The sequence below is a fragment of the Dipteris shenzhenensis genome, chromosome 26 (assembly GCF_047967505.1).
Source record: "Dipteris shenzhenensis isolate YYH24624 ecotype China chromosome 26, Dip_SZ_1.0, whole genome shotgun sequence".
NCBI classification, from domain to species: Eukaryota; Viridiplantae; Streptophyta; class Polypodiopsida; order Gleicheniales; family Dipteridaceae; genus Dipteris; species Dipteris shenzhenensis.
Window position 1 is genome coordinate 15,040,544 of NC_141621.1, and position 27,357 is coordinate 15,067,900.

The 27,357-nt window shown below is 45.2% G+C and overlaps 1 protein-coding gene across 1 annotated transcript in view; it reads right to left on the reverse strand.

Annotated features, from left to right (window-relative positions):
- Positions 1–974: 974 nt before the first annotated feature.
- The window catches only part of SMU1 (transducin family protein / WD-40 repeat family protein), an 85,228-nt gene continuing 58,845 nt past the window's right edge, over positions 975–27,357 (reverse strand). Inside the window, exons 9-16 of the mRNA XM_087397339.1 lie at positions 17,492–17,587; positions 16,938–17,065; positions 16,640–16,766; positions 16,459–16,518; positions 16,214–16,321; positions 1,626–1,726; positions 1,407–1,458; positions 975–1,314 (exon numbers count right to left, since the gene is read on the reverse strand). Of these exons, the coding sequence (XP_087253465.1) occupies positions 1,216–1,314; positions 1,407–1,458; positions 1,626–1,726; positions 16,214–16,321; positions 16,459–16,518; positions 16,640–16,766; positions 16,938–17,065; positions 17,492–17,587 (771 nt within the window). The 3' untranslated portion in view covers positions 975–1,215. The remainder of the gene's footprint in view (positions 1,315–1,406; positions 1,459–1,625; positions 1,727–16,213; positions 16,322–16,458; positions 16,519–16,639; positions 16,767–16,937; positions 17,066–17,491; positions 17,588–27,357) is intronic.

The following is a 27,357-nucleotide window of genomic DNA, read 5'->3' on the forward strand; positions in this document are numbered from 1 at the left end:
GCACACACACATGTGCATGCATAGAAATGTGCACACAAATACACACATGCACGCATGTGCACGTTCATGCATACACTGCGTACATGCGTGCGCGTGCGCATGCGCACGCGCACACACACACAAGGTCAACCATTCTTGGAATCAAATATTTGGTGTTAGCTCTAAGCTTCTTGAATCAAATATACATTTAGTGCCAGCAACCACAAGCTTCTTCCACCCCAGTTTGAGAATCAACTACTGTTATAGCACAGTCCAATGGAACACTACCTCATGCGAACTTTGGCAATCGGTTCTCAACCTACATTACACCAAAGCCAATATCTGCTTCTGTTTATTCAATATCGGCAATACAGAATGCCAAGGACTACGAAATATGGCTTGAAGGCCAGCTCTATGTACATATGAGACCATAGACAAAAGCAGACAATGGAAACAATTGAAGATTCTCACGGCATCTCCAATAAGTGCAGGACTTTCAAGGGACAGTATAAATATGCACAAGATCTCCTCCTCCCTACATGGGGTGATCATGTGTTGATGCATCCCTTTGCAAATGCACCAAGCCAACTACAATTGCATGTATACATTGATGGGGACATGCAATGTGTGCAATGTGGGCGTACACATGCACAAATGCTTCCATGCCATTATGCATGTGTGCAGCACAAGCACAAGCGCTCCTTCCATTATGTAACTTCTCTATGCTCTGGACGTTTCAACAAAATGAAACCAGGTAACCAGCTCCAGTTTGTCAGCATTCAAAACAGGAATCACAGGAGCTTTGAACCTTAAACGCACACTTAACTATCAGAGTAGGCTCTGGAGCACGCCAACTTTCCTGAACCAACCGGTAAACAGTAGGAAATGACAAATGCTTGGTCTGAGAACCTTCCCAGACTGTTGCAGCACAAGAATTAAGAAAAATAATCTATCACTAATAACATACTTGATGACCTTCTATGGGTATGAAACAGATCAGAGCATACATACCAGTAAGCATTTTCTTAGTATAAAATAAATTTGAGAAATTGAATAGAGATTCCTCTTCCATAGTAAGGAAGACATGTACTACATGAAGAGCAATTTTTACAACATAGCAAAAAACAGCTGGACAAACATGCTTCACTGAGGTACATCTTTTTCCTGTGAACATAAATTACAAAGTAAAAAGCACAATGGCCATTTACTTCCCCAGTAACATGAACTTGCATGATGTTATGGTTTCCACAACTTCATTACGCTGTCTTCCCCATAAGTCACTAGAAGATTCCTATGAGGGTGCTGTGTAACCCCAATCACATCCTTCTCGTGAACCTGTGTAGCCAAAAGATTAGGGGCCCGCATGTGTGAAAACAAAAGCAAAGTGGAACGCTAATGCTAGCACTACTTCACAGACAATGTGATACCTTCATCAGATGCTCTAGCTTTCCTGATTGATGGCTGAAGCAGTACAACATCCTGCATTTCACAGAAAAGAGAGAGCTTTCATGCTTTTAAACTACAGAGAAAAACATGGTCAACAATGCTCTCATTTACAAACCTGCAGGGTATTCAAAAAAGAGGAAAACCCCATATATCGACCAAACATTTTTATGACGACAAATTTTGTCATTTCTTTGAAGTACCTGTCTTCGCCCACACAATATATCCATTCCCCTTTAGGAGAGACACAAGCACCAACAAAATCTCCTCCTTCCCTTTTCCCAGATGAAAAGCTTTTCACCACCTGTAAAATTATGAACTATTTTAAGAGGCCAGGAATGAATTATGAGACATAACCAGAACCCAAGGAAGGCGCCACTTACATCTCTGTTATGTCATACAAAAGATCAGATGTAAGGCCAAAGGTAAGTATCGATGTCTAATGTTTTAATTTGGTACAAAAGCTAAATACTTTCAAGAAGATCTGATGTAAGGCCGAAGATAAGGATAGATGTCTGATGTCTTAATTTGGTACAAAAGACAAATACTTTCAAGATCGATAAGCACCGTAACTATGACAACAATTAACCTCCTAGGATGTATGCCACAGTGCAGACAACTAGGATTTGCATACAGTGATGAGAGAATGGGCCTAAGCAGGGAGTCAAAAAATAGAACTTCAGTCTAATAGCTCTGACTAGTGGTACTTTCTCAAGATAGACTAAGCAATGCTCCAGGCCTCAGGTAGTCTAAATAGCCACTCGATAGTTGGAGACAAACAGAGAGATGGGAGTGAAAGAAAAACCATCTATGAGCTTCAGCACATAATTACAAATTGACAAGATAACCAAACTCATGATCCCTGAGTTAAGACTATCCAAAGGTCACAGCCAAAATGTTTCAATGCGTTTAGTCCTTCCCCCATGCGACTGTGTCTGGAAACCCCCCCTACCCAGTTGTTCAGATTAACGCTTATCATGTGTCATCATTTCACTACAGTTGACAGCTTCATGTACAAAAGAAACTCCACGTTAGGCAGTTACGTGTATTGCCAGCCACTCATCAATCATTATGTTATGCTGAATTGAAATCCCCACAAGTATACTTTGCAACAATAGAGAAGTCTTTAAACCTAAAAGTTAATTTATATAAAGGGTACTACGATGTAGAAATGAACCTACTTTGCTGAAAGTCTGTTCCTAGAACAAAAATCCTACCAGGGTTCAAATTCTCTCTCTCTCTCTCTCTCTCTCTCTCTGAAGGCACCCTCAAAGCCACTAGTGCTGAAATTCCGGACAGCCATGGACAGGAAGACCCTCATGAGCACGAGGGCGACTTTGAAGGGAGCCAGGATCTACCTGGATGACGACCTCACACTCTTACAACAGGAACATCGCAGGGAAGGTATGATAAAAGTAATGGCAGCAAGGGAAGCAGGGAAATGGGCTGTATATAGGGATGGTAGGGTGATTATTCGAGAAAGAGGAGATGAGGATAAAGAAGAGAAGGAAGAGAAGGAAGAGGGAGAATTGTGACGGTATCGAGCTCATAGGATGTGTGCACATACCGGATTGAAAATAGCAGTATGGAATTGTAATGGAACATTATGGTCTGACCCACAGGTTTCCTGGAGACATATAATGATAGAGATATGATTTTCTACACCGAAACACATGAGATTCCGGAGTGAGGGCTGCCCACAGTGACTGGATACACATGGGAACCAGCTCACAGAAGAGAGTTGAGAAGAGATAGCGGAGTTCGAGGCTCCGGTGGAGTGGCTTTCCTTTTCAGATCACAATTGAGACCACTCATATCAATGGTTCGGAGAGAGCAGCATGCACGACACATGTGGATACGAGTTCAGCTCCCAGATGCTCGGCCTATCTTCATTGCAGTGTGCTACTTTCCTCCAAACACGTCATCCTATGCACAAGAGACCACTACAGATGGACACAGTCCATATGAGACGATCCATGATGACATCACGGAGTTGGGGACTTCATCACGGACAGGAAATAGACAGATGGGCCTACTTGACTTCTCAGATGATGACAGAGACCCACACATAGTCTCGGAACTAGATGCAGCTGAGCTTGGGATAGTAAGGCATTCTGCAGATACCCCACAGGTGACAAGGTATGGACAACATCTGCTTGAGCTGGGGACAATCCAAGACCTGATCATCTTTAATGGCCTTCACAGATGGCCATCTTCTAGGAGACTCACTTGCTTCCCACATGGTGGTGGATCTAGTACAGTGGACTATCTACTAGGCCAACTAGACTTTGTCTCACGAATACATGACTTCGCCATACCCCCCCCTCCCCCAACCCACTCAGAGCTGATCACTCATACTTGACCTTCCATATCGCCACCACCACGCCAACCACAGGGAGAGCTCCCCCCACGCACTCAGTGGTATAGGACGCTGCTATCAGATCTTTTCCCATGACCCAATCCAAGCCGGCCAGGGATGGGAAGATGCCTTAGAACCCTTGGTTCGACGACGAGTGCAAAGAGGCGAGAGCCCACTTCACACAGCAGCAGACTTTGAGTCATCTAACGCTATCTGAAGCACATAGGATCTATCGACGACTAACGCGCTGTAAGAGATGGGCTTTCCTCATATATAGGATGGATGAGATTGTCAGATCGTTCCGAGGTGGAGACCCGACCACTGGATGGGGATTTCTATCAGAGGGAAAGCCACCTATCCCCATTTCTGACCCAAATGTGTGGCACACGTATGCATGCTCCCTCTATGATGCCCAGATGCAGACACCGCCGGATATGTCCTCCACGCCTAGGCCCACCACTTGTCATTTGTTTACCACACAAAATGTACGGGCTGCAGTTCGCCGTCTACACAATCGCAAAGTACGTAGGACCACGAGGGCCTCCGGACTGAGCACTTTGCACATGGACAAGAGATCCTAGCCCCGATCCTAGCACAAATGTTCAACCGGGCTGTTTGTCACGGATATCCACCTTCTTGGAGTACCACCACTATTGTACCGATACACCAAGCCGGGGACCCTATGGAAACGGGGAACTATCGGACCCTTATGATTGGCCACACTCTGGCCAAGATTTATGGATCAGTTCTAGAGATGGAACTAAGCAGTCATACAGAGGCTCGGGGGCAGCGGGCACTAGGACAGGCAGGATTCTGGAGACATCACTCTACCCTAAATCACATCTTCACTTTGAGGGCTATCATTGAGGAGGCGAGGTCTACACACCAGAAAGTCTACACATGTTTTGTAGACTTTCGGAAGGCTTTTGACACTGTCTCACGATACCACATGATCAAGAGGTTACATGAGCTGTAGATTCAAGAGACACTGATATGAGCCTATATGAGTCAGTCAGAGGCCGAGTTCGTGTCCTAGGACGCCTATCGGATTGGGTCGAGAGTACGATTGGAGTGAAGCAAGGATGTCCCCTCTCACCGACTCTCTTCGGGCTATACATTGATGAGATCACCTCTTTCATAGAGCGCCTAGGGGGCGCAAAATCACCACTGGCCGATCTCATGATACAGATTTTGCTATACTTTGATGACGTAGTCCTCATCTCATCCTTAGCGGAAGGGCTGCAGAGACACTTGGAGGCCCTAGAGGTGTTCTGTAGAGAGAGAGACCAGACAGTCAACCTTGGGAAGACCAAGGTTATGGTCTTCAACAGCTCAGATGCAGTAATCCGACGACTCAATTTCACACATCGAACCAAGCCAGTGGAGATAGTGCAATCATACACATATTTGGGAGCAGTCTTCACAGGACTCCTTTTCACTATGACACATGCAGCCCACGCACGACTCACACGGGGACAGGGTGCTCTGGCCCCATTGGAGAGACTGTGTTTCCAAGCACACTTCCAGGATCCACCGACGAAGTGCTGGCTTTTCGATACGCTAGTGCAACCAACTGCCATGTATGCAGCACCTTTTTGGGGATGTGATCTACCGACAGCAAGGTGGAAGACATTTAAGCGGTTACAAGTGACCATGGGATCTAGGATGATTCAGAGCAAGCCCTCAGTCCCGCATGAGATAGTACAGGCAGAGTTCGCCATGACACCACTACAGCTTGATGCCATCTTTCAGACAGTGACTTTCATCCATGGAGTCTGGGACTTACCCCATTGGAGACTACCGAGGCTGGCTCTGGAGTTATAACGACTAGCTGAGGATGGGGCAGACACATGGTATGCACGTATATCCACATGGTTTGCCAGATACGGGATTCTGATACAGCTCCACACGTCTCGAGCTTGGGAGAAAGATCACGAGCTCCCCACCAAGACACAATTCTACCGTGACAATTTCCTAAATGTCTCAGAGGAGGGATTCATCATCAGACCCCTATATCTCGAGGACAGAAGAGTCTCACATGCGCTGAGGATCACCATTGGGCAAATGCGGGTTTCATCTTGAGACAAGGAGAGCAGCACGTATACCTAGAGAGCAGCGGACCTGCACGCTATGCACACTTGGAGTGGTTGAGACAAAGGAACACTTTCTTTGCACTTGCCCAACCTACTACGAGATCCGGGGACGATACCACTGCCTCTCTCAGGACGGGAGTGGCTTCGGCCCACTATCACGCTTGATCCATTTCCATGACCAAACTTGCATTGGGCTCTACCTACTTGTGATGCGCCAACACAGGAAGACCTTGCTACGATAGATCAGAGAGCAACAGGAGGCGATCACACCACAGGATGCAGAGGCTGACCACAGACAACGGCACGTCACAGATTTTTATGCATTCGAGTCAGCTCCAGGACACAGTGGGGTGGAGGAGGAGGAGCTAGCTGCTATGCAGGCAGTCTGGATTACTGAGAGAGGACTGCAGAGGCCACCCACGACACGGAGACCACGCCCATAGCACACTTGATTGAGGTTCGCCCTATCACATCTTTCCTTAGAGGGGACCGTCGAGACGAGGGGTCACTTTGAACATAGCTCAACAGGCTCAGAGATCGAGGAGACCACGCCCCCCTTCGATGCCACAATATGAGACAGCCAGACAGACTCAAATTCAAGACATTTTCACCGCTCATAGACGAGCCACCACGGTGCCCGGTTTCGGTTTCTGAGTTTCCAATCTAGTTCTAGTTGTCAGCCTGCTCCTGATAGCAGATAGCACATGATATGATATGATATATTTTTTGTACTTGTTTTTGTTTGAGCCATTGAGCTCTTTTTATTTCAGCATAGTACTCAACAAAAGGTCTTAGCACGCCCTTTGCCTCAGCCCCTTGTGGCTTGTATGAGTTTCTCTCTTTGGTGTCACTTTGTCCCATAGGCCCGCGAGGCCTTCTGTGGACGTTAATATATCTTTCTTTCTTTCTTTCTCTCTCTCAACGTCTTGTTGTCTCTCCCCACTAATCCACAATGCCCTCATCCACCCCACCACGTCTTCGAGCTGACTCAAATCCATAGAAGTCCGTGACATGTTGCTGTGCTCGATCTACCATGGCATCCTGCAGCACGGTCATCTCTTGCTGCTCTCTGGTCTATGCAGTAATACATCTCTATGTCATCGCATCTCAATCAGATAGAGCCCAATGCAGACCTGGTCATGGAAGTGGATGCGAGAGTGGACCAAAGCCGTGCCCCTCCTAGAAGAAATGATAGTATCGTCCCCGCAGCTTATGCATAGTAGGCTTGGCAACCACATAAGAAGTGCTCCTCTGTCTCGACCTCCCCCAGCGTACATAACCTGCAAAACCACTCCTCTCTGGGTATGCCTGCAGCTCTCCCTGCCTCAATCCTTAGTTGATGGAACGAGACCCACATCTGTCCAATGGCAGTCCTCAATGCATGTGAGACTCCTCTGTCCTCGAGGTACTTGGGTCTGATGATGAGTCCATCCTCAAATACTCTCAAGAAGTGGTCGTGATAGAACTGGATCTTGGGAACTCCTGGCCCCCCCCCAAGTCCGAGACGTAATTGTATGATACAGTTGATCTCATCTTGTGGGATCAACTCGGGTGGTGCATCCATGCTGCCCTGAAAAGGAGGCGACGGGCGCGCATACCACACTATACCGACCCCTCTCTCTGCTAGTTGTATGGATGACTCTAGTGCAAGTCTTCGTAGTCTCCAATGGGGTAAGGCCCAAACTCTGGGAGAAGTGTCATTGTCTAAAAAATGTCATCAACCTGGAGAAACGTCATCGCAAACTCTTCTGTATTATCTAATGGGGAACAAAGAGCTTACTCCAAATCATCCTACACCCCATAATAACCTATAGCCGCTCAAATCTCCTCCACTCTCTCGTCGAGAGGTCACTCCCCTAAAAAGGTACTGCATACATGGCAGTCTGCCTCATTGGGATGTCAAAAAGCCAGCCCTTTGTCAATAGATCCTAAAAGTGTGTCTGAAAGCACTGTCTCTCTAGTCGAGCTAAGGCTCCTTGAGTCATGTCCTGGCTGCATGTGTCATCGTGAAAACTGGTCTTGTAAAGACTGCCCCCAAGTACGTGTAAGACTGTCTATCTCCACCGGCTCACCTCGGTACGTGAAGTTATGTCAGTGGAGTACTGTGTTGTGAAGTGTTGAAGATCATAACCTTGGTCTTCCCAAGGTTGATTGTCAAGTCTCTCTGTCACGAGGGTGTGATTTCTGGCGCATGCATGTTGGCTTGAATGTACGCAGGACCTTGGGAAAACAAGGAGCGAGGTCAAGGGATACTCGATGTGCTAGAACCCCTAGCATTTGTGTCTTGGGGGCAAATGAAAGGTCTGGGGCCAAAAGGGGCCCAAAGAACCTTAGGATTTTCAAGTTGGTCATTCATGGTCTTTTTAAAAAGGCCCCCACTAGAGGGGGTCTAGGGGCAAATGAAGCCCTTAGGGGCAACCTAAGGCATGGGCTGCCACGTGGCAAGCCCATGCAGCCCCCTTTTGGAAAGGAAGGCCAAGGAAGGCCTTAGGAAAAAGATTAGACGGGGAAGGATGGCGTGGGGGCAAAATCACGAAAGGAGGATGGACTACGTGCAGGCGCGAGCTCACGAGAGGACTTCCCATATGGAAAATGAGGGCTCGGGTTGCAGTCTTGTAAATGAGCTGGTTTGCTGGTGATCGTACAAAGGAAAGCCGATGGGCGTACGGAGAACTGGTGAGCTTGTGGAGGGGCTGGATCACGCACGGGAGCAAAGGGTAGGCTGGCCGTGTGTAAGGACAGAATGAATCCAGTGTACGAGACTGTACGGCTGTACGATCGAAGCTGGTACGGCTACAGTACATACAGATTAGTACGTTGCTCAGGCTGTTGCGTTACTTGTACGGTCAGCTTTTTGGGAAACGTTGTACGGACAGCAGCTTGTATACCAGCGTTCAAGTGACAGCTCATTTCACGAGTGCTTGGGCTCGTGGAAGAGTCCACTCTTTCTTCTCTTGGGCTGGATAAGATTGCCCTGTTCCTTCTCTAAGAGTTGCTCTCAAATGTGAGCCAAAATGGAGAGCCATTGCAGGCAGGAAGATGCATGGGGAATACCTTCCATGAGAGATGTTGGACTCTCAAGATTACAGGCTGGTCATGTAAGTTCCTTTTTTTCATTTCTTTGAGGCACATCAGTGGTCCAGAGGACACTTGAGGTTGGCAGGGGAGTTGTGTGATTCCGCTCGGGATTGCTTCTAGACTTCTTGCTAGCTCTCGGGACAAATTCGGATGCCTATTAGAAGGATGATGTGAACAGAGCCCAACATGGGAGTTGATGCCTGTTGAGAGTTTGAATGCAAGTGGGATCGAATTCATCGTGGATCCTATTTGCAAGCTTTGGCTGGTAACATGTTCCATGTGGGAATATGTTTTTGGTTTCTCTAGGAGATGGGTCACATGCAGGCAGTGGTTGCTAGGCAGACGGCACATCTTTGTACAGCCTCATTGCTGAGTAGGCCGGATTCGGGAATCCATGCTTGGAATGGGAAGTATCCTTGCAACCCTGAGAGGGATGGTACAGGTGTGACTGCCATAGTGTTTGCTGTACTATGATGCTAGATCTCTTTTGGGAAACAAGTTACTGTATCAAGATATGTGTGACCCATAGGGTGAGAGACTATTGGTCATGGCAGTCATGGACACTTGAGAAAGCGTATGTATGCTTTCTTTCTCTGCAATTGGGCAGATGGATGGCTAATTGAGCACTGGTAACAGCTATGGGGAGCTGTATGGCCAAGTGTAGTACTAGTGACAATTCCAGGCTGTGTGCAAGCTTCTTGGACTAGGGGTGGAGACCTACTACCGGGAATAGTGAGAGTAGTGAACAGTAAGGGCTATGTGGTTGCTCACAGGGATGTGGAATGCCCCAGTTGTAAAAAGACTCGAGTGTATCCTGTATGTAGCCTAGATTTCAGGTTCTCTCACTTAATTAAAGAAATACCGAAAGGGGCGCCAAGGTTTGGAGCCAATCTATGCCTTTGTCTTGGTGCAGGGACACTCTAGCTCCCAATCAGGTGGTAATACTTTTGCTGAATTGATAATGTAACAGTGTTGATTGGTTACTTGTTAGTTTTACTACCCTTTGACTTATTGAAGGCCAGTTTCACTCTTTCTCTGCAAAACACCTCTAAGGCCTCCAAGCGCCTCTGCTGAAGATGATATGAGGACTATCTCATCCGCATATAGCGATATCTGTATCATCAAATCAGCCAGCAATGATCCCTCACATCCTAGGCAGTCAATAAATGATGTGATCTCATCAATGTAAAGCCCGAAGAGAGTCGGTGAAAGGGAGCATCCCTGATTCACTCCGATTGTGCTCTCAACCCAATCTGATAGGCCTGGACTCTCCCTCTGACGAACTAGGCTCATCACCCCCGAATCATGACCTCTAGAATTTGCATCTCCTGAAGTCTCCTAATCATACGAGATCATGAAGCAATGTCAAAGGCCTTCCGAAAGTCTATAAAGCAGGCATAAACTTTATGGGATCTCGAATTTGCCGCCTCAATGATAGAAAGTAGGGTGAAGATGTGGTCTAGGGTAGAGTGCTATCTCCAAAATCCGGCCTTTCCTAGAGTCCGCTACTCGTGTGCCTCTATGTAGCCGTTCATCTCCCTCTATAATACCGACCCATAAATCTTGGCCAATATACGACCAATCCTCAATGTGCAGTAGTTCCCAGTATCCACAAGATCCCCCTGCTTTGTGTATCAGCACAATAGCCGTAGTACTCCAGGCAGATGGGAAGCCGTGGCATACAACGTGATTGAACATCTTCGCTAAGATCGGAGTCAAGACCTCCTACCCATGCGCACTCAGCATGGGCCCTAAAGCGCCCTTTGCTTCAGCCCACTAAGGCTTGTAAGAGTTTCTTCTCATGGTGTACTCTGTCGATAGGCCCGCAAGGCCTCCCGAGGACATTAATATCTATTTAGCATGGGTGTTGATGCTCGTTTAGTACCTCCACCCCTTCAGCTTGTTATATCAGGTTTCTCACAATCTCATAGACCCATTCCCCCCCTTTCTCTCTCTCGAAATGGATAACTCACCTGAGAAAAAGGGAGAAGGAGAGAAAGTACAGCTCCATCTAGATGAGTACTCAGAAGATGCCATGCCGCAATGAGAGAAATCTCTGAGTTTGCAGAAGAAAATAGGAGAACACAATGATGAAATTATGCGTAGATTGCATGCCTCTATGCAAGAGGAGATGAGCAAGTGGAAGACTGAAATGCAAGTACAATGGGGATTCAAATAGGTAAAATGCAGGAAGAAATGGGTCGGATGGTGGATGCTAAGACCAGCCAATATGTCTAAAGATAAAGGATCTGGAAGCTAAGGTTATCAGCCTACAAGCAGAAAATGAAACTCTGAAGGCACGTACTCAAATGAAAGAAGGTCAGATCCAGCCCCTCTTGAATGAGGAACTGAGCGTGCTCAAAGAACAAATGAAAACAAGCACTAGAAGGGAAAGGGGCAAATGCATGCAAAGCACTTGAGGAATTCAAAGCAGAGAATGCAAAACTCAAGAAAGGTATATCGGCCTTACAGGCCAACATGCAAGGGAAACACGCACAAATTTTCTCAGCAAATAAATGAGGGGAAGGCAAAAATGAAGGAGTGAACCAAAGTGGTCAAGAAGGGCACATCAGCCCCCAAAAAGGAATTTATCTCTGATGCCCAAGAAGAGGAAAAAAGAAGACAGCATAAAGCATTGAATGTCCTAGTTAGAGGGCATATGCAAAGGCATTGATCACCAAGATGGGTGTCAACCTCACCTTCAAAGGAGCATTGAGAGTAGGCAAGGATGATGCACCATCGAGACCTATGATTATGAGATTCAAGACAGTGGCAGATAGGTCCACTTTTATGGGTATGAGGGCCGCCTTGAAGGAGACAAGGACATATCTAGATGATCTCACTCTTTTGCAGGAAGAACACCGTAGAGAAGGGATGGTTCGAGTTATGGCAGCAAAGCAGGAAGGGAAGTGGGCTGTATAAAGAGATGGCAAAGTCACAGAAAGGGAGGAAGAGAAGAAAGGGATGCAGGCAGCACATGACGGTGTTGGACCGATAGGATGGTATGGAACTCTTTGGTCTGACCCAGGAGGCTTCTCAGAGACATACACTGGTAGAGATCATTTTCTACACAAAGACACAGGAGTGTCCAGAGAAGACATACACTGGTATGGAACTCTTTGGTCTGACCCAGGAGGCTTCTCAGGGACATACACTGGTAGAGATCACAGAAAGGGAGGAAGAGAAGAAAGGGATGCAGGCAGCACATGACGGTGTTGGTCTGATAGGATGGTATGGAACTCTTTGGTCTGACCCAGGAGGCTTCTCAGAGACATACACTGGTAGAGATCATTTTCTACACAAAGACACAGGAGTGTCCAGAGAGAGGGCTGCCTGTAGTAACAGGATACACATGGGAGTCAGCTTATAGGAAAGCATTCAGGAGAGATACTCGCGTCCAAGGCTCGGGAGGTGTTGCTGTCCTCTTCAAATCACAACTCACAACTGTGATGCGTAGGGAGGAGCATGCACAATACATGTGGATTCGGTTCCAGCCACAAGATGCATGGGCCATTTTCATTGCAGTGTGCTACTTTCCTCCACATACATCATCATATGCTCATGCGGTCACCACACGGGCATAGCCCCTATGAGACAATATATGATGACATTACAGAGTTGTCTAGGCAAGGGGAGACTCACCTATTGGGTAATTTCAATGCACAGAGGGGGAGCAGACAAGTTAATCTGTTTGACTTCAGAGCTGATCCTCTCAGACTACCATAGATTGACCCAATAGAGCTAAGAATAGTGAGGCACTCAAAGGATACACAGGATATGGCAGACACCTACTTGAGATGGGCGCAGTACATGATCTGATCATATATAAGGTCTTCGTTGTATTATATACCTTTGCAATACTAGAATATAACCAATCGTACAAATTTAGATTTTTTGTTGTTCGAAAGTCCAAAAATCTACACACAAAAAAAAAGATAAAACGAAAGAGAAGAAAAAAGAGGTAACGAAAATTTTTGAAAAACAAAAGAAAGACATACTTAGCAAGCAAAGCAACGCTTATGTTGTCATCAGTGCCCAAGTATAAGCAGCTATACTGGGTTTCTAAAGACCCGAGGAATCTCTTGGGCAAACCCAGTGCATACAAATATGTCCAAAAACAAAAAACAAAAAAAAAGAGAGAAAGAAAACAAGAAATAAAGAAGAAAGGAAGAAGGTGACTAAGTAAAAATAAACAAGCAAATCAAGAAACAAAATCTTCCAGAAAACAAGAATAAAATCTCTCTCTCTCTCTCTCATGTAAGAATGAAAGAAAGAATTTACAAAAGGAAAGAATTATTTAAAACATAAAAACTAAATGAACCCCTTACACTTATGCACCGCTTCCTACGAAGACACAAAATTACATTCCTAACTTAGAAAGCACATGCATACTCAATCAAACTCTTTTTGAAACTAAAAAGACAGATTCGAGGAGGAGGATTGGTTTGGGGAGGGACGGCAGCCCTTTCATCACAGATGGATTTTTACTAGAGTTCCCTCCCTAGGAAGAACTCCACAATGATGTGGAGGACCTTCGCATGGGTCTTAACACCTTGCCAACCTGCAATGCAGAGAGGAGATTGAGCAGCAGCCACAAATACGACTACCTAAGGTTCAAAATGTAGTAGTGATCGTCCTAGGGGTCAAGAAGTACACTGGCTGGGCACAGTGGAATATTGGCCCTGCCAAATCTACGAGGTCTTGAAGCCAAGTGGCTGTTACAGCCAAAAGTACATCCCCCATCCCAAAACTTATATGCTCTTTACCACACCCTATTTCAAAGAACCCATCAAGAAGTTGCAGAATGACAAGGTCAAGGAGTAGAAGGGCCTTAAAGCAGAACTCCACACTCACGGGTGAAGACTCCTTGCTCCAATAATTGCCCTTCCATGAGACCCCGTCAGACAATACGTGCACGATAGACATGGGTGGACAGAGACTAGCTTAGAGATTGCTCTAATCATCTATGCAACTTGAATCCAAGGGAGTTGAGTAGTGTTCACACACACACACACACACACACACATCAACTAGATATTCTAGTCGCAAGGCATGTCAATCTCGTCTACCTCCAATTATGTCCATAACCGGTCTAGCTAGGGCCTACCAAGACTAGACTGTCTAGGGTCAAGGCCAAGCTAGCCTATGATCTTGGATGGAATCTAGGGTTATGGATAGTATAACCTAGGGTTTGGATTAACCTCAAGTTAAGAATAGAGCTAGCGAGGATGAGGATTAGATCCCATGGATTGGGCTAGCCTCAAAAGGGGATGACTATCCTAAGATTAGCACAGTTGATTAGTAAAAAAGCCTGACCTAGTAAAGTAAAGCTACTTTATGCATGTGGCCTAAGTTTAGGGCTTACTGCTAAAGATAGCCAGTGCTAGGCCCATAAGTATGAGCCAGAGGCTCAATATTCGGGATCCGAGGAGTTGGAGCCTCCTTTGGATGTAGACCTGTCGACCAAGGAGAAGCAACTAAAGGAAGGGGCATGTCATGTGGGCCCATGTCTTGACCTTGAGGCTAGCTAGCTCTCCCAGTGGTCTAGACCTCAGGCTCGAGGGTCGCTCAACATATTAAGCCTACCAGTGGGAGATAAGCTGCTAGCTCGAACCCTGTGGGTTGTTTGTCAGAGAAATCATAGTCAAAGAGTGTGTTCTAGTGTGTACTAGAAACTAGTTCATGAGTCTTTGTGTGAGAGAGTGTCATGTGGCATCTTGGGAGTTATCCCATATACATATGGTACTTGAGTGTGTGTGTCCACTCTATATGAGTGTTATACTTTCACTTGTCACATCAATCAACTCAAGTGGAGCTTTTGGTCATGTAAGTGAATTCACCACAACAACGGATCTTCAACAACTCAAGATATGGAAGCAACAAAACTCAAGAGCCATTGCTCTTATTGGACTTTGCCTCACAAACACTTTGATTCATCATATCAACTTCAAATCGACGGCCAAGGAGATTTGCGACTCCAAGGTTTTCTTGAAGCTACAATCTCATAAGTTAAAAATGGAGGATAAAGATGCATTAAGTAGACACTCGACAAAAATGCAATCTCTACTTTCCAACCTGAAGTGTCCACCTGACGACAAGGACAAAATGGCTGTCCTCATGAAGAGTATGAAAGGAGTCTCTCATTTTGAGAACTCTCTTGAAGTACTTAGGCTTGCCTCAACAACGTTGACACAACCTTTGATGATATGGTGACCCTTCTTCTCGGAAAAGATTGCCGAAACAAAGAATCTCCGCTCTTTACATCAACCACTGAAGAGGCTCTTGCCTCCACCAGCAAATGAAAAGCCCATAAGAACATCGCGTGCAGGTATTGTAAGCACAAGGGCCATATTGAAGCACATTGCTATACAAAGAAAGCAAAAGAGCAAGACTAGCATCATGCCAACTTGGTTGAAGGAGAGGAGACCCCAGAGGAGATTCCAGTCCCCGACCAAGCACTATCTGCTTATGTCGCCCTCATTGAGGATGACGACCCATGTGTATTATGATTTCTCTAATGCGAGTCAATAAAGGTCCTTTCCCTTGAGTAGTCCCTGTAAAATGATGTATGCTTTTGTGGCTTTGGAGTCAATAAGGGTGGGTAGTCCCCTGAAAAAATGATTATATTGGGTGTCTACTCTTATGGCTATCCGAGACTCCTACCCAGTTCAAGTAAGGGGAGGTGGACGAGGGATGGTTCTCATTTCTATTTCAAGTTATGCTTCCTTCCTTCTAGCTTCCTTGCCTCCTTTCCACCTTCTTCCCGTTCCTTCTAGCTTCCTTGCCTCCTTTCCACCTTCCCGTTCCTTCACTGTTTTGTGGGATTGCTCAGTGGTATCGAGGACACTGGCCTGGAGTTGTTACCCCACCAGTCACAAGTGACTTGACTAGTTGGGGCTGTCTCATTAAAAATCAGATCCAGCTTCGAGCAGGGACAGCCCTGTTGCTTTGAGAAAGCACAAATTTACTCTAAGCTTCCCAAAAGCGTCAGAGATTGGTTACATCAACACCTACAACAAAGCGATCCTAGCCACTCACCTTTGAGGAACTTGGACCGATGCTATACAGCTTTGAACAAATCAGCTCAATGGTGCATCCCACTGAGCCAAAATTAAATATAATATACACCAAAAAATGGATGCATATAAAGATATGATTCATGCTCCAATAAAATGCATGCATTCCATCTCCTTTGGCGTAATTGGCACGAGATAGTCTGTACAACCTGAGGTAATGAGAACATGGACATAGAAAACATTACCTGCCCCTGTAGAGTCATGATATAAATAGATGATGCTCTGTTGCATACTACAATATGCTCAGAATTCTTGGGAAACACGTGAACAGAGTTGACAGTTGCATCTCCTCCCTACATTAAAAATGTATAGTCAATATCCATGAAAAAGTATAAGTACAAAAAGGTAATGAAGAGAAGCTTGATATGTTTCCACCAAGAAAGGATAATGAAGGTTTCCAAAAGATTTCATCAAGCCAGCCATTGCATACCCGCAATGGAGGTGGAGGTTTAAAAGTTTGGAGACATTCTGCAGTCTTCATATCCCAGACCTGTCAAGGAATAGCAACAATTGTGCAATATGTGTTCTGAGATACATAACAAGATGAACGAAAAAGATGAGAACAAAAATAATTATCTTATGGATCTTAATTCTGCATCCAACTGACTCACTTTAACTGAACCATCACTGGAGGCTGTTATGACCCGAGTCCCATCACTGGTAAATATGGCATGATTAACATAGGATGAATGACCTCTGAATTCTTTCAGTGTCTTCCCAGACTTGAGGCCATGTAATCTGCTCTCCCCCCCCCCCCCAAAAAAAAAAAAAAAAAACTTGGTTGAGCCAGCCAAAAACTGCAGCGTCCACTAATAGCATGTACCCTGTGCAAGCTAAAACAATCTAACCTTGGTTAAATTTTGTTTCCTTGCATTCTTTGAAGCAAAATGTAAGGCATTAAAAACCAACCTAGCAGTGCCATCAAAAGAAGTGCTAAGTAATTGACTGCTATCACGAGAAAATGTAACACTTGTTACGCCCTGAGAATGTGCACGCTCTAAACGGCGCAAGCACTGCCCTGTCCGGATTCTCCAAACCTGCACACATCAAGAGGAAGAAAATGGTAGCACCTCCCCATAGAAAACCATTCGGGCCCTTTTCTATTTCTTCAAATGAATTCAAGTTGGATATGGCTGCAACATCAGTCTAAGAGAATCAGATGCTACAAAAAAACTTTCTAAAAGGCATTCAAAGCAAAGGCAATTTTCGTGGTCATAAAACTGATCCATCATAAATCAAGCAAGGAAAACCATGAAACATGTCGAAACATGAACCTAAAGGCTAATATAGTGCAATGAATAAAATAAACCACCTTGAATTGATACACCACAGATACACCTTGAATTGATAAACTAGAGATACATCATTTGACTTGTGGATGGCCAAAATCTTGCTTTCAACAAACGGGTTCTTGAATAAATAAAAATCAGAGGAAAGCAGAGCATCAAACATGACCAGGGTACCTTTATCTTTCCATCTTGTGAACCAGATGCCAGCATCTCTGAATCTCTGCTGAAATCAGCACAGAGGACTGCATCATCATGCATCATGAATGCATCCTGAAAATACAATTGAACGGGTGAACAGTTAGATATCAAAATGCCTATCAAGCATACCAAAGACATGTAAATGCTGTATTATTTTTTAGCCTTTTACTAGCTTAACTTCTCCTCCATCTCTCTTTTAGAGTAAATTCTCTCGAAACACTTGTCCCTGACTGCAAGGAAATGGCCTTATTAACAAGGTGAGCCTGGTACCAAGTTTAACCTCATCCTGCATCTTATCACAAGTTTTCAATTCTGAAAAAGACGCAAACATAATTTGAACTTGAGGTATCCAGATGAACCCCACTAAACAAGAAAACCCACAGGACAATGACCCAGTTGTTTAGACACACATATGCCAGATGAAAAACTGTACATCGCGTAACTTTCAACACAGCCCTGCAAAAACTAAGCATGCACTGTCACTAACTGAATCTAACTCACTGACCTCTTTGGGAATGAAATTATCCGCTTCTCATTAGGAAGGGGATCCTTTTTCATGCAGGAGTAACACCTGAGACAACAACGATATCCTATTTCCTACTAGAGCCTGTGCTTCCTTGACGAAGTTGGAGACACAGTGCTGTCAGGCCCATCGTCAGCATGTGAATATGAAATTCCTTTTATTTGACTCACTATCTGACCGGTAACATTGTATGCAGGAGCATTTTGGGCATTGGACTTTCAAGGACGATGAGAGGGCTGGATTCGAGAGGCTACAGCTCATCCACTTTGCACACTTGTGAAAGAATAAACAAGAGCTGAAGCTCACATCGGTTCAAAAACTCCAAAAGGCACGCCGCACCATTCTGATCAAGAAAGCGATCGCAAGCACCCATAAAACCCCAACCAATCCGTCTCATAAAAGTACGCCACTATCATATCACTAAACTTGGTCTCCTCAGACTTTTTTCTTAAAAAGAAAAACAAATTAATACCAACAAACAGGTAACAAAGTCAACAACCTGACGGCCCTCTTTAATGTTGAATCACCCACAGACGGCTAAATTTTATTTTAAGAAAAGTGTGGGTGACATCTTATGAGCGTTCAAGCATACTTAATTGCCGGATAAAGGCCTCGTTCTCCCCTCCATACATCCTACCAGCAAAGCAGTTACCAATAGACTATAATTTATCACATTAGGCATTATGGGCCATGAAAAATTCAGACCTCCCAGCTCCTCCTCTTCATTGCTTCCTTCTCACTCCTCTTCCCCCCCCCCATGTTGACACTTTCCAACCTGCAAACTGCTGGAAGCGCATACTTTCAAGGACTGCCACATACCTTTTCCACCCCCCCCTTTCCTTTTTCTGCCCCGGCTTCCCCCTTATGCCGCTCGCTTGCTGCCTGTGGGCACCATTTCCCTTCTGCCAACCACAGGGAAGGCAGACGAGCTGGTTTGCAGCTCATTAGGGGCTTTCCTTGCAGCTAGACCCAAGCCCACTTTGGGCTTTGTGCGTCACTTGGAAGACCCGCAGGCAGCCTGCCTCTGCTCCCTCCCCCTGCCCTTGCTCTCAAGCTTCCCTCTTCCCTCTCGAATCTCCTCTACTTTCCCTTTGGCTTTTTTCTGAGCCCTTTCTTCTTCGCCTTCAATCACAGCCCACCCCAGCTCTGGCCTTCTCTATAGTGTCCTCCCCTTCTTCCTTCCTGTTCCTTCCCTCCTTGCACGTCTGTCCTCCACCTTTTGTTTTCCTCCAACTTCCTCGCCCTCCATGAGCAGGTCTAGATACACCTTCACTCAAGAACAAAACAACATAGACAAAAACCCTCGCGCCTAATCTATAGGAACTTTATGGCAGCCTCCCAAGTGAGACTTGCACTAGAGAGTAATCACATATAGGATATAGCCATTTACTGGTGGGAAATTCTCCTGCTCAAGCTTACATAGAGACATATACCTAGATAAGTCCAAGAACATGCCCAAACTAAAACACAACATAGTGCAGTTTCAATCTCATGATAGTCACTCATAAGGTTGAAAACCATAAACTCCATCAAGCATAGCATGGACTAGCTACTATGACATCCCCACTGACGTCATCAACGCCCAACAGTGGGTGTAGACCATAGTATAAAATATGCTCACATACAAATCCCCACACCCACATACTTGAGCATCCATTTATACAAAGTCCTTCGAACTGAGTTTCTGTCAACACTCCGGAGGTGAAGGGTAGACTCAACCATGACAAAGGCTAGCACTAAAGGAGAAGGCTAATCAAAAGGTAGTCAAAATCTCTTCATTCAAGCTACAACCGCTAGTGAAGACTAAATGATTTCATTTTAGTCTCTCCTAGACGAGCATCTAAATCTAGCTGATAGGGCAACGCACCACTTAAGATAGAAAGAATTATTGCAAAACTAGTAGGCTGCAACATGGACAAGGTGAAATTTGCATGTCCACTAATATCGCAGAAGCATTTACCAAGATGAGTCCAGAAACATGCCCAAACTCATCCTCTAAAAACACAACATAGTGCAGGCTACAACATGAACAAGGTAAAATTTGCATGTCCACTAATACGGCAGAAGCATATACCAAGATTATTCCAGAAACATGCCCAAACTCATACTCTAAAAACACAACATAGTGCAGTTTCAATCTCATGATAGTCACTCATAAGATTGAAAACCATAAACTCCATCATGCATAGCAGGGACTAGCTACTACGACATCCCCACTGACATCATCGGCGCCCAACAATGGGTGTAGACCATAATATAAACATATGCTCTCACACCTACAAATCCACTAGGAGGAAGAAGTGCAACGGGGAGAGAGTGAGAGAGAGAGAAGACTCCAAACATGCGGGTGTGAAGTGATGAGCCACACCACAAACTCTTAAGTTTTATTAGGATTAGGGTTTTACCCTATGACTGTCTTAAGACAGTCATAGGTGTCATATCTTTAATAAAGGGGTGGCAATGTGCTTTTACCCCAACAACCTCCCACCTAAAGGCCAATGTGCCTAAAGGGGAGAAAAGAATAAAAATTACAGCAATATACAGTTACTGTATACAAGACCATAAACTAAGAATGGTCTCATCCTAATCCCATGATGTGGTGGCAATGTGCAAACCGCTCTGTAGGTAAGCTCTTAGTGAGCAAATCTGCAGGATTATCATCAGTATGCACTTTCACAAGCTCAAGTCGCTTGTCTTCCAGTACCTCCCTGATGAAATGATATTTCACATCTATGTGCTTGGTCTTTTGATGGAAGACCGGATTCTTTGCCAACATGATAGCACTCTGACTATCACAATGCAAAACTGGCATATCTCCTGTAATGCCCAAATCTCCCACCAGCCGAGTAAGCCATATTGCTTCCTTGCAAGCTTCAGTGGCTGCAACATATTCAGCTTCAGTAGTTGACAGTGCAACGCATTTCTGCAACCGAGATACCCATGATATAGCACCTCCTGCAAATGTGAAAATATAACCGGTAGTAGACTTCCGGTTATCTGAATTCCCTGCATAGTCTGAATCGGTAAAACCATGCACCAATGCATCTTGCCTACCATAGCATATGCACAAGTCTTTGGTACCTTTGAGATACCTCAAGACACCTTTCACTGCTTCCCAGTGCCGCTTGCCTGGATTTGCCATATACCTGCTGATGACTCCCACCGCAAAAGCAATATCCGGACGAGTGGCAACTATGGCATACATCAAAGAACCAACTGCAGATGCATACGGAACTTTGGCCATTTCAGCCTTATCATCATCTGATCTGGGGCTGTCCTTACTGCTGAGTTTTAAATGTGGAGGCAACGGGGTACTAATAGACTTCCCTCCCTCCATTTTAAACCTCTGCAGTACTTTGTCAATGTACTCCTTCTGTGACAGAAACAAAAGTGCCTTGGACCTGTCACGAGTAATCCGCATGCCAAGAATATGGTTTGCATCACCCAAGTCTTTCATGTCAAAGACTTATGCAGTTGTTTCTTCAAAGCACTAATCTCATGCTGCGATTTACTGGCAATTAGCATGTCATCCACATATAGAATGAGTAGCATCAAACTGCCATCCTTTGCCCGTTTGGTGTACAAGCAATGATCGGTCTCACACCTATGATACCCTTGGGACTGCATGAAGGCATCAAACTTCTTGTACCATTCTCTTGGCGCCTGCTTGAGTCCATACAAGCTTCTCTTGAGCTTACACACAAGCTGCTCTTTCCCTTTAACAGCATATCCCTCTGGCTGACTCATATAGATCTCATCATGGAGATCTCCGTGAAGAAAAGCAGTCTTCACATCCATCTGACATAAATCCATGTCCTCATGAGCAACAAGAGCTAACACTGCTCTCAAAGTAGTCATCTTGACTACAGGGGAAAAGATCTCATCAAAGTCAATGCCCTTCTCCTGCTTAAATCCCTTGGCAACCAATCTGGCCTTATACCTCGGTAAAGCATTTGAATCCACTTTGACTTTGTAAACCCACTTGCATGGCAAAACCTTTCTGCCTGCAGGTAGCTGCACCAAGTCCCATGTATCATTTTGAAGTAGGGAGTCCATTTCTGACTGCATGGCTTTCTCCCACTTCCTTTTCTCTCTTCTTCCCATAGCTTCCTTGAAGCTGGAAGGCTCACCACAATCTGTCAGCATGATAAAATCAGCCACATTATTGGCTCCTGGAACAAACCTGGCAGGAGGCCGTTGTACATGGGTGCTCCTCCTAACAAAATGTTCCGGATTAGGCTGCTGTCCAGCCTGTTCGTCATGCATGACGGGTGGCTGTACCACCATATCTGGCTGTTCTACAGCCCCATCTGCTGGCATATCCAGTGGTGCATCATTGGCAAAATTATCTGGCTGATTTTCAGCCTGTATACCCTCTTGAACAGGGTTATCTGCAGCAGCCTGCTGCTGCATATAAATGGGCATGTCCAACATCATCATAAATAACCCTCCTGTATTCCACAGGTTGCACGGGTTCCTTGTGGACACTATCCTCTTTAAAGATGACATCATTGCTGCGTATAATCTTCCGTTTAACAGGATCCCATAACCTGTACCCCATTTCACCTTCGTCACCATAACCCATGAAGATGCATCTGAAAGACTTTGGCTCCACTTTGGTGCGCAGTTCTTTGCGTATATAAGCAAAGCACTCGCAGCCAAACACACGTAAGTGCTTATATGAAGGTGGCTTGCCAGACCACACCTCCTCTGGCACTTTCAACTCCAAAGCCTTGTTTGGCGACCTGTTAATAATGTGAACTGCTGTTTGCACGGCTTCTGCCCAAAAGCCATGGGGTAATGCAGCATAAGACAACATACATCGAACCTTCTCCTGAATAGTTCGATTCATCCGCTCACTTACACCATTTTGAGATGCATTATGAGGGGCTGTGAGTTCCTGTTTAATGCCCTTAGCTTCACAAAACTGTACAAAAGCATGTGACACATACTCACCCCCATTATCGGATCTGAGGCATTTCAGCCTGCGACCTGTCCGATTCTCAACCTGAGCGACAAACTTCTTGAAAGCATCTAAGGCATCGCTCTTATGCTTCAAGAAATAGACCCACACTTTGCGTGTGGCATCATCAATAAAAGTAATGAAATACTTTGCACCCCCTAGTGATAGCACTGGCATCTCACACAAATCAGTGTGCACTAGATCAAGCGGTGCTCTATTTTGGGGAGTTCTCCTCTTATGAGGAGTCATAGAATGCTTGCCAAATATGCAATGATCACAAGTAGGCAAATCTGAAAATGAAAGAGACAGCAAATAACCCAAACGTGACAGTTCTTGCATTCCTTTAACAGACATGTGTCCCAACCGGCTATGCCACAATGAAACCTTTGGCAGCTCGGTTATGGCAACAACATGATTACCCACACTGGAAACATAAAGAGGGTACAAGGTATCACTCTTATAACCCTCAACCACTACAACCTGGCCATCAGTAATCACCCATTTGGAATCCCCAAATGTGGTGTGGTAACCACTGTCATCCAACAAGCCAGTGCTAATCAGATTTTTCTTGATTTGCGGCACATGGCGGACACCATCAAGCATAAATATGCGTCCATCAGGGAATACTATCTGTATACTGCCAATCCCTGCAATCTGACATGCATAGTTGTTCCCAAGATGAACAACTCCATGAGTACCTGTGTAGGAAGTAAACCACTCCCTATGAGGAGTAACATGAAAAGAAGCACCTGAATCCAAGAGCCAGGTGTGCATGTCATGGCCATCAATAACCAAAGTATGTGCAATTACAGCAGAAGAGCATAAAACATCATGTCTGTCACTGTCACTATCCTCTGCTGCAACATTCACTGCATCCAAGTCATCTGCCTTGGCCTTGCCTTTGCCTTTGCTTCCACTGCCTGCATCCTTTGTTTCAGCCTTCTTGGCTTTCTGATCCCGTATAAACTTGAAGCACTTAGACTTCACATGTCCCTTCTTGCCACAATAAAAGCATTCAATATCCTTTTTGCCACGGGACTGACTGCGGGATTTAGACTTACTAGCAGATCTCCCCTTCTGCTGAGTCCTGCCTCTATCCTGTACCTGCAAAGCATTTGAAGACTTGCTGCCCATATTATTTTTCCTGCTCATCTCCTCCATAAGAAGAGAGCTCTCCACATCAGCATACATAAGAATGACATTTGAATTTGACAGGGTGGTCTTGAAAGTGTCCCAACTCTCAGGGAGGATACACAACAAGAAGGTAGCCTTGAACTCCTCATCAAGATTCAAACCCTGTGCAATCAGCTGTGTAAAGATGGCATTGAACTCACTCAAGTGTGAGGTCATAGTTGTACCTTCCTTCATGCGAAGATCAACCAGCTTCTTCAACCAATAAACCTTACTGGCTGAGCTCTTTTGGGCATATAACTCTGCTAGCCTCTGCCATAGGCCATAAGAGGTCTTTTCAGCCTGAACATTGAACACAAGAGTATCAGAAATAGTAAGCATGATAGCTGCCCTTGCGGACAAATCAAGCTCTTCCCATTCATCATCTGCCATGTCAGATGGCTTGACACCCTTCACCCTTATGGGCTTAGAAATCTTCTTTAGCAGAAGTACATTCAAACACTGTTCTGCCCATAATGCATAATTGTGTGCTCCTTCCAATTTCTTTATGTTCAGAATTGATGATTCACTTCCCCCTGATGCCATATCAGAAAAGGAAAGTTCCTGACTCCCTGTAAGTCAAAAAGATGACTGAATAAAGTTCTGATTTCTCAGCAAAAACCTGCTCTATCAAGAGCCAGAAGCACTCACAATAGTGCTGTTTTTTTTTTTTTTTAAACTGTCAAAAGAATCTGCAGCAAAACAGTAAATTTCCCTCCAGTCACTGTACCTTCTGACACACTGTACCGTGCTCAAATAGGCATAAAACAGTAACTTCAGAATGCTTTAACAGTGCATCATCAGCTGACGAAGCACAAAGCACTGCTGTCCTGATCACTTCTCCCACCTCAGATGAGGTATGGCACTGATTTTATATGCATAAACCACTTGTCATACACTGTTTTTGTTCACTGAAAAAGGCTTCAGACACTTCAGCCTGTCACAAACCTGCAACAGAAATCGGGACAAATCCCAAGCAATCACCCTTCTGCCAAGGGGATAAAAGGCATTTGAAAGTCTCAGACAGTAACCCAAGTGCTCACAAGCAAAATCTGGGCAAAAGCCCCTTGATTTGACACCTGTACCAAGTGAAAAACAACCTCAACAATGAGGGATAAGGCATACAATGTGCAAATCTCTCTGACAAAATCAACTAACAGTGTAATGCATATACTGCCCTGTGGAGAAGTGACATACACAGATCCCAACGTACAAACACTCAATGAGGAACCTTTTGAGCACTGTCAACGATGGACAGTTAGGGACCGAGTAAACTCGATGCGCCCTGGCCAAGCGTGGCTCAACTGAGGTTCTCTGAGTGTTGCACAAGAAATGTGACCTGCAAGAAAATGTCATCTCCACACTGCAGAAATCGAGACAAATGTGTGCACTCTGGCACCACACTACCTCAAGGCATACAAAGCATCAACTGCCGGGCAAAAGCCCTATGATCTGCTCACCCGTAAACTGAGATTCAAACCCAGTAAAAGCATATATCCTCTGTCAAATGCATAAATTCCGATATCTGTGCACAAGTCCTCCTCCAAACAGGAGGAAAATAAAAGAAAAGTACTTGCTGTACTTCACGCAATACAATGCACCTCGGAAAAATTCCAAATCTCCTCGCTGTACCTGCTGTACTTTTCTCGAAATTTGAGATTTTCTTCTTCTTCCTCCTCGAATGCTTCCTAGGCCTGTGTGCCTAGATGCACGTTCAGTTGCACTCGTGCTGCACACAACTCGTATTCCAGCTGTACCAGCTGTACTAGTGCTGTACTAGCTGTACCTGTTGTACTTTCAGCTCGTGTACCTGACGCTGCTCCCAATCGAAAATGCACCTCCCTGTCGCAGTCCGTACGGCGATCCGTACGGTACGGTCGACAGTACGGTGTCCGTACGGATGTACGGACGGCCATACGTTCGTACACGACTCGATGCCCAGCTGCTGCCCGCACGCTGCCTGCGCCCACGCGCTGCCTGCACGCTGCCCGCGCTGCCCAGATCTGCTGCCTAGCAAAGGATAGGTAGAGGTAGAGGGGGTGGGTAGGCACGGGTAGAGGGGGAAGAGAGGCTGGCTCTGATACTAGTTGAAAAGGGAAGAAGGAGGAAGAAGTGCAACGGGGAGAGAGTGAGAGAGAGAGAAGACTCCAAACATGCGGGTGTGAAGTGATGAGCCACACCACAAACTCTTAAGTTTTATTAGGATTAGGGTTTTACCCTATGACTGTCATAGGTGTCATATCTTTAATAAAGGGGTGGCAATGTGCCTTTACCCCAACATCCACACACCCACACATACTTGAGCATACATTTATACAAAGTCTTCATACTGAGTTTCTGTCAGCACTCCGAAGGTGAAGGGCAGACTCAGCCATGACGAAGGAGAAGGCTAATCAGAGGACAGTCCAAAATCTCTTCATTCAAGCTACAACCCCTTGTGAAGACTAAACGATTTCATTTTAGTCTCTCCCAGACAAGCATCTAAATCTAGTTGATAGGGCAATGCACCACTTAAGATAGAAAGAATTATTGCAAAACCAACAAGCCGCAGCATGGATGAAAACTTCACGAGGTGAAATTTGCATGTCCGCTAATACCGCAGAAGCATATACCAAGACGAGTCTAGGAACATGCCCAAACTCATCCTCTAAAAACAACATAGTGCAGTTTCAATCTCACGATAGTCACTCATAAGGTTAAAAACGATAAACTCCATCACGCATAGCAAGGACCAGCTCCTATGACATCCCCACTGACGTCATCAACGCCCAACAGTGGGTGTAGACCATAGTATAAACATATGCTCTCACACATACAAATCCACACACCCACAACCCACACCCTACTTCATAATCTATTTGAGCAATGGGTTCACAATTCATTTTCTTCATTCCATGGTGCCACAGTTTCATAGAAGACGATACGGAGACTAGGCTACATTTCCAATCAAATTGAGACTCCAGAGGTGGCTCAACCCCCAAGGTTATGGTGTGCCATTTGCAATGTCGGAGGCCATGATGTAAACACCTACGTCATTTGGTGGAGAGCCTAGATGGTAACGCATGAGCCCTTTCTTTCATTTGGTGGCTGATTAGAAATCACAAATGTCCTTTCTTTCATTTGGTGGCTGATTGGGTATATACGGACAATGGAGTGTTGAACGCTCGTATGGTAGTTGAGGACCAA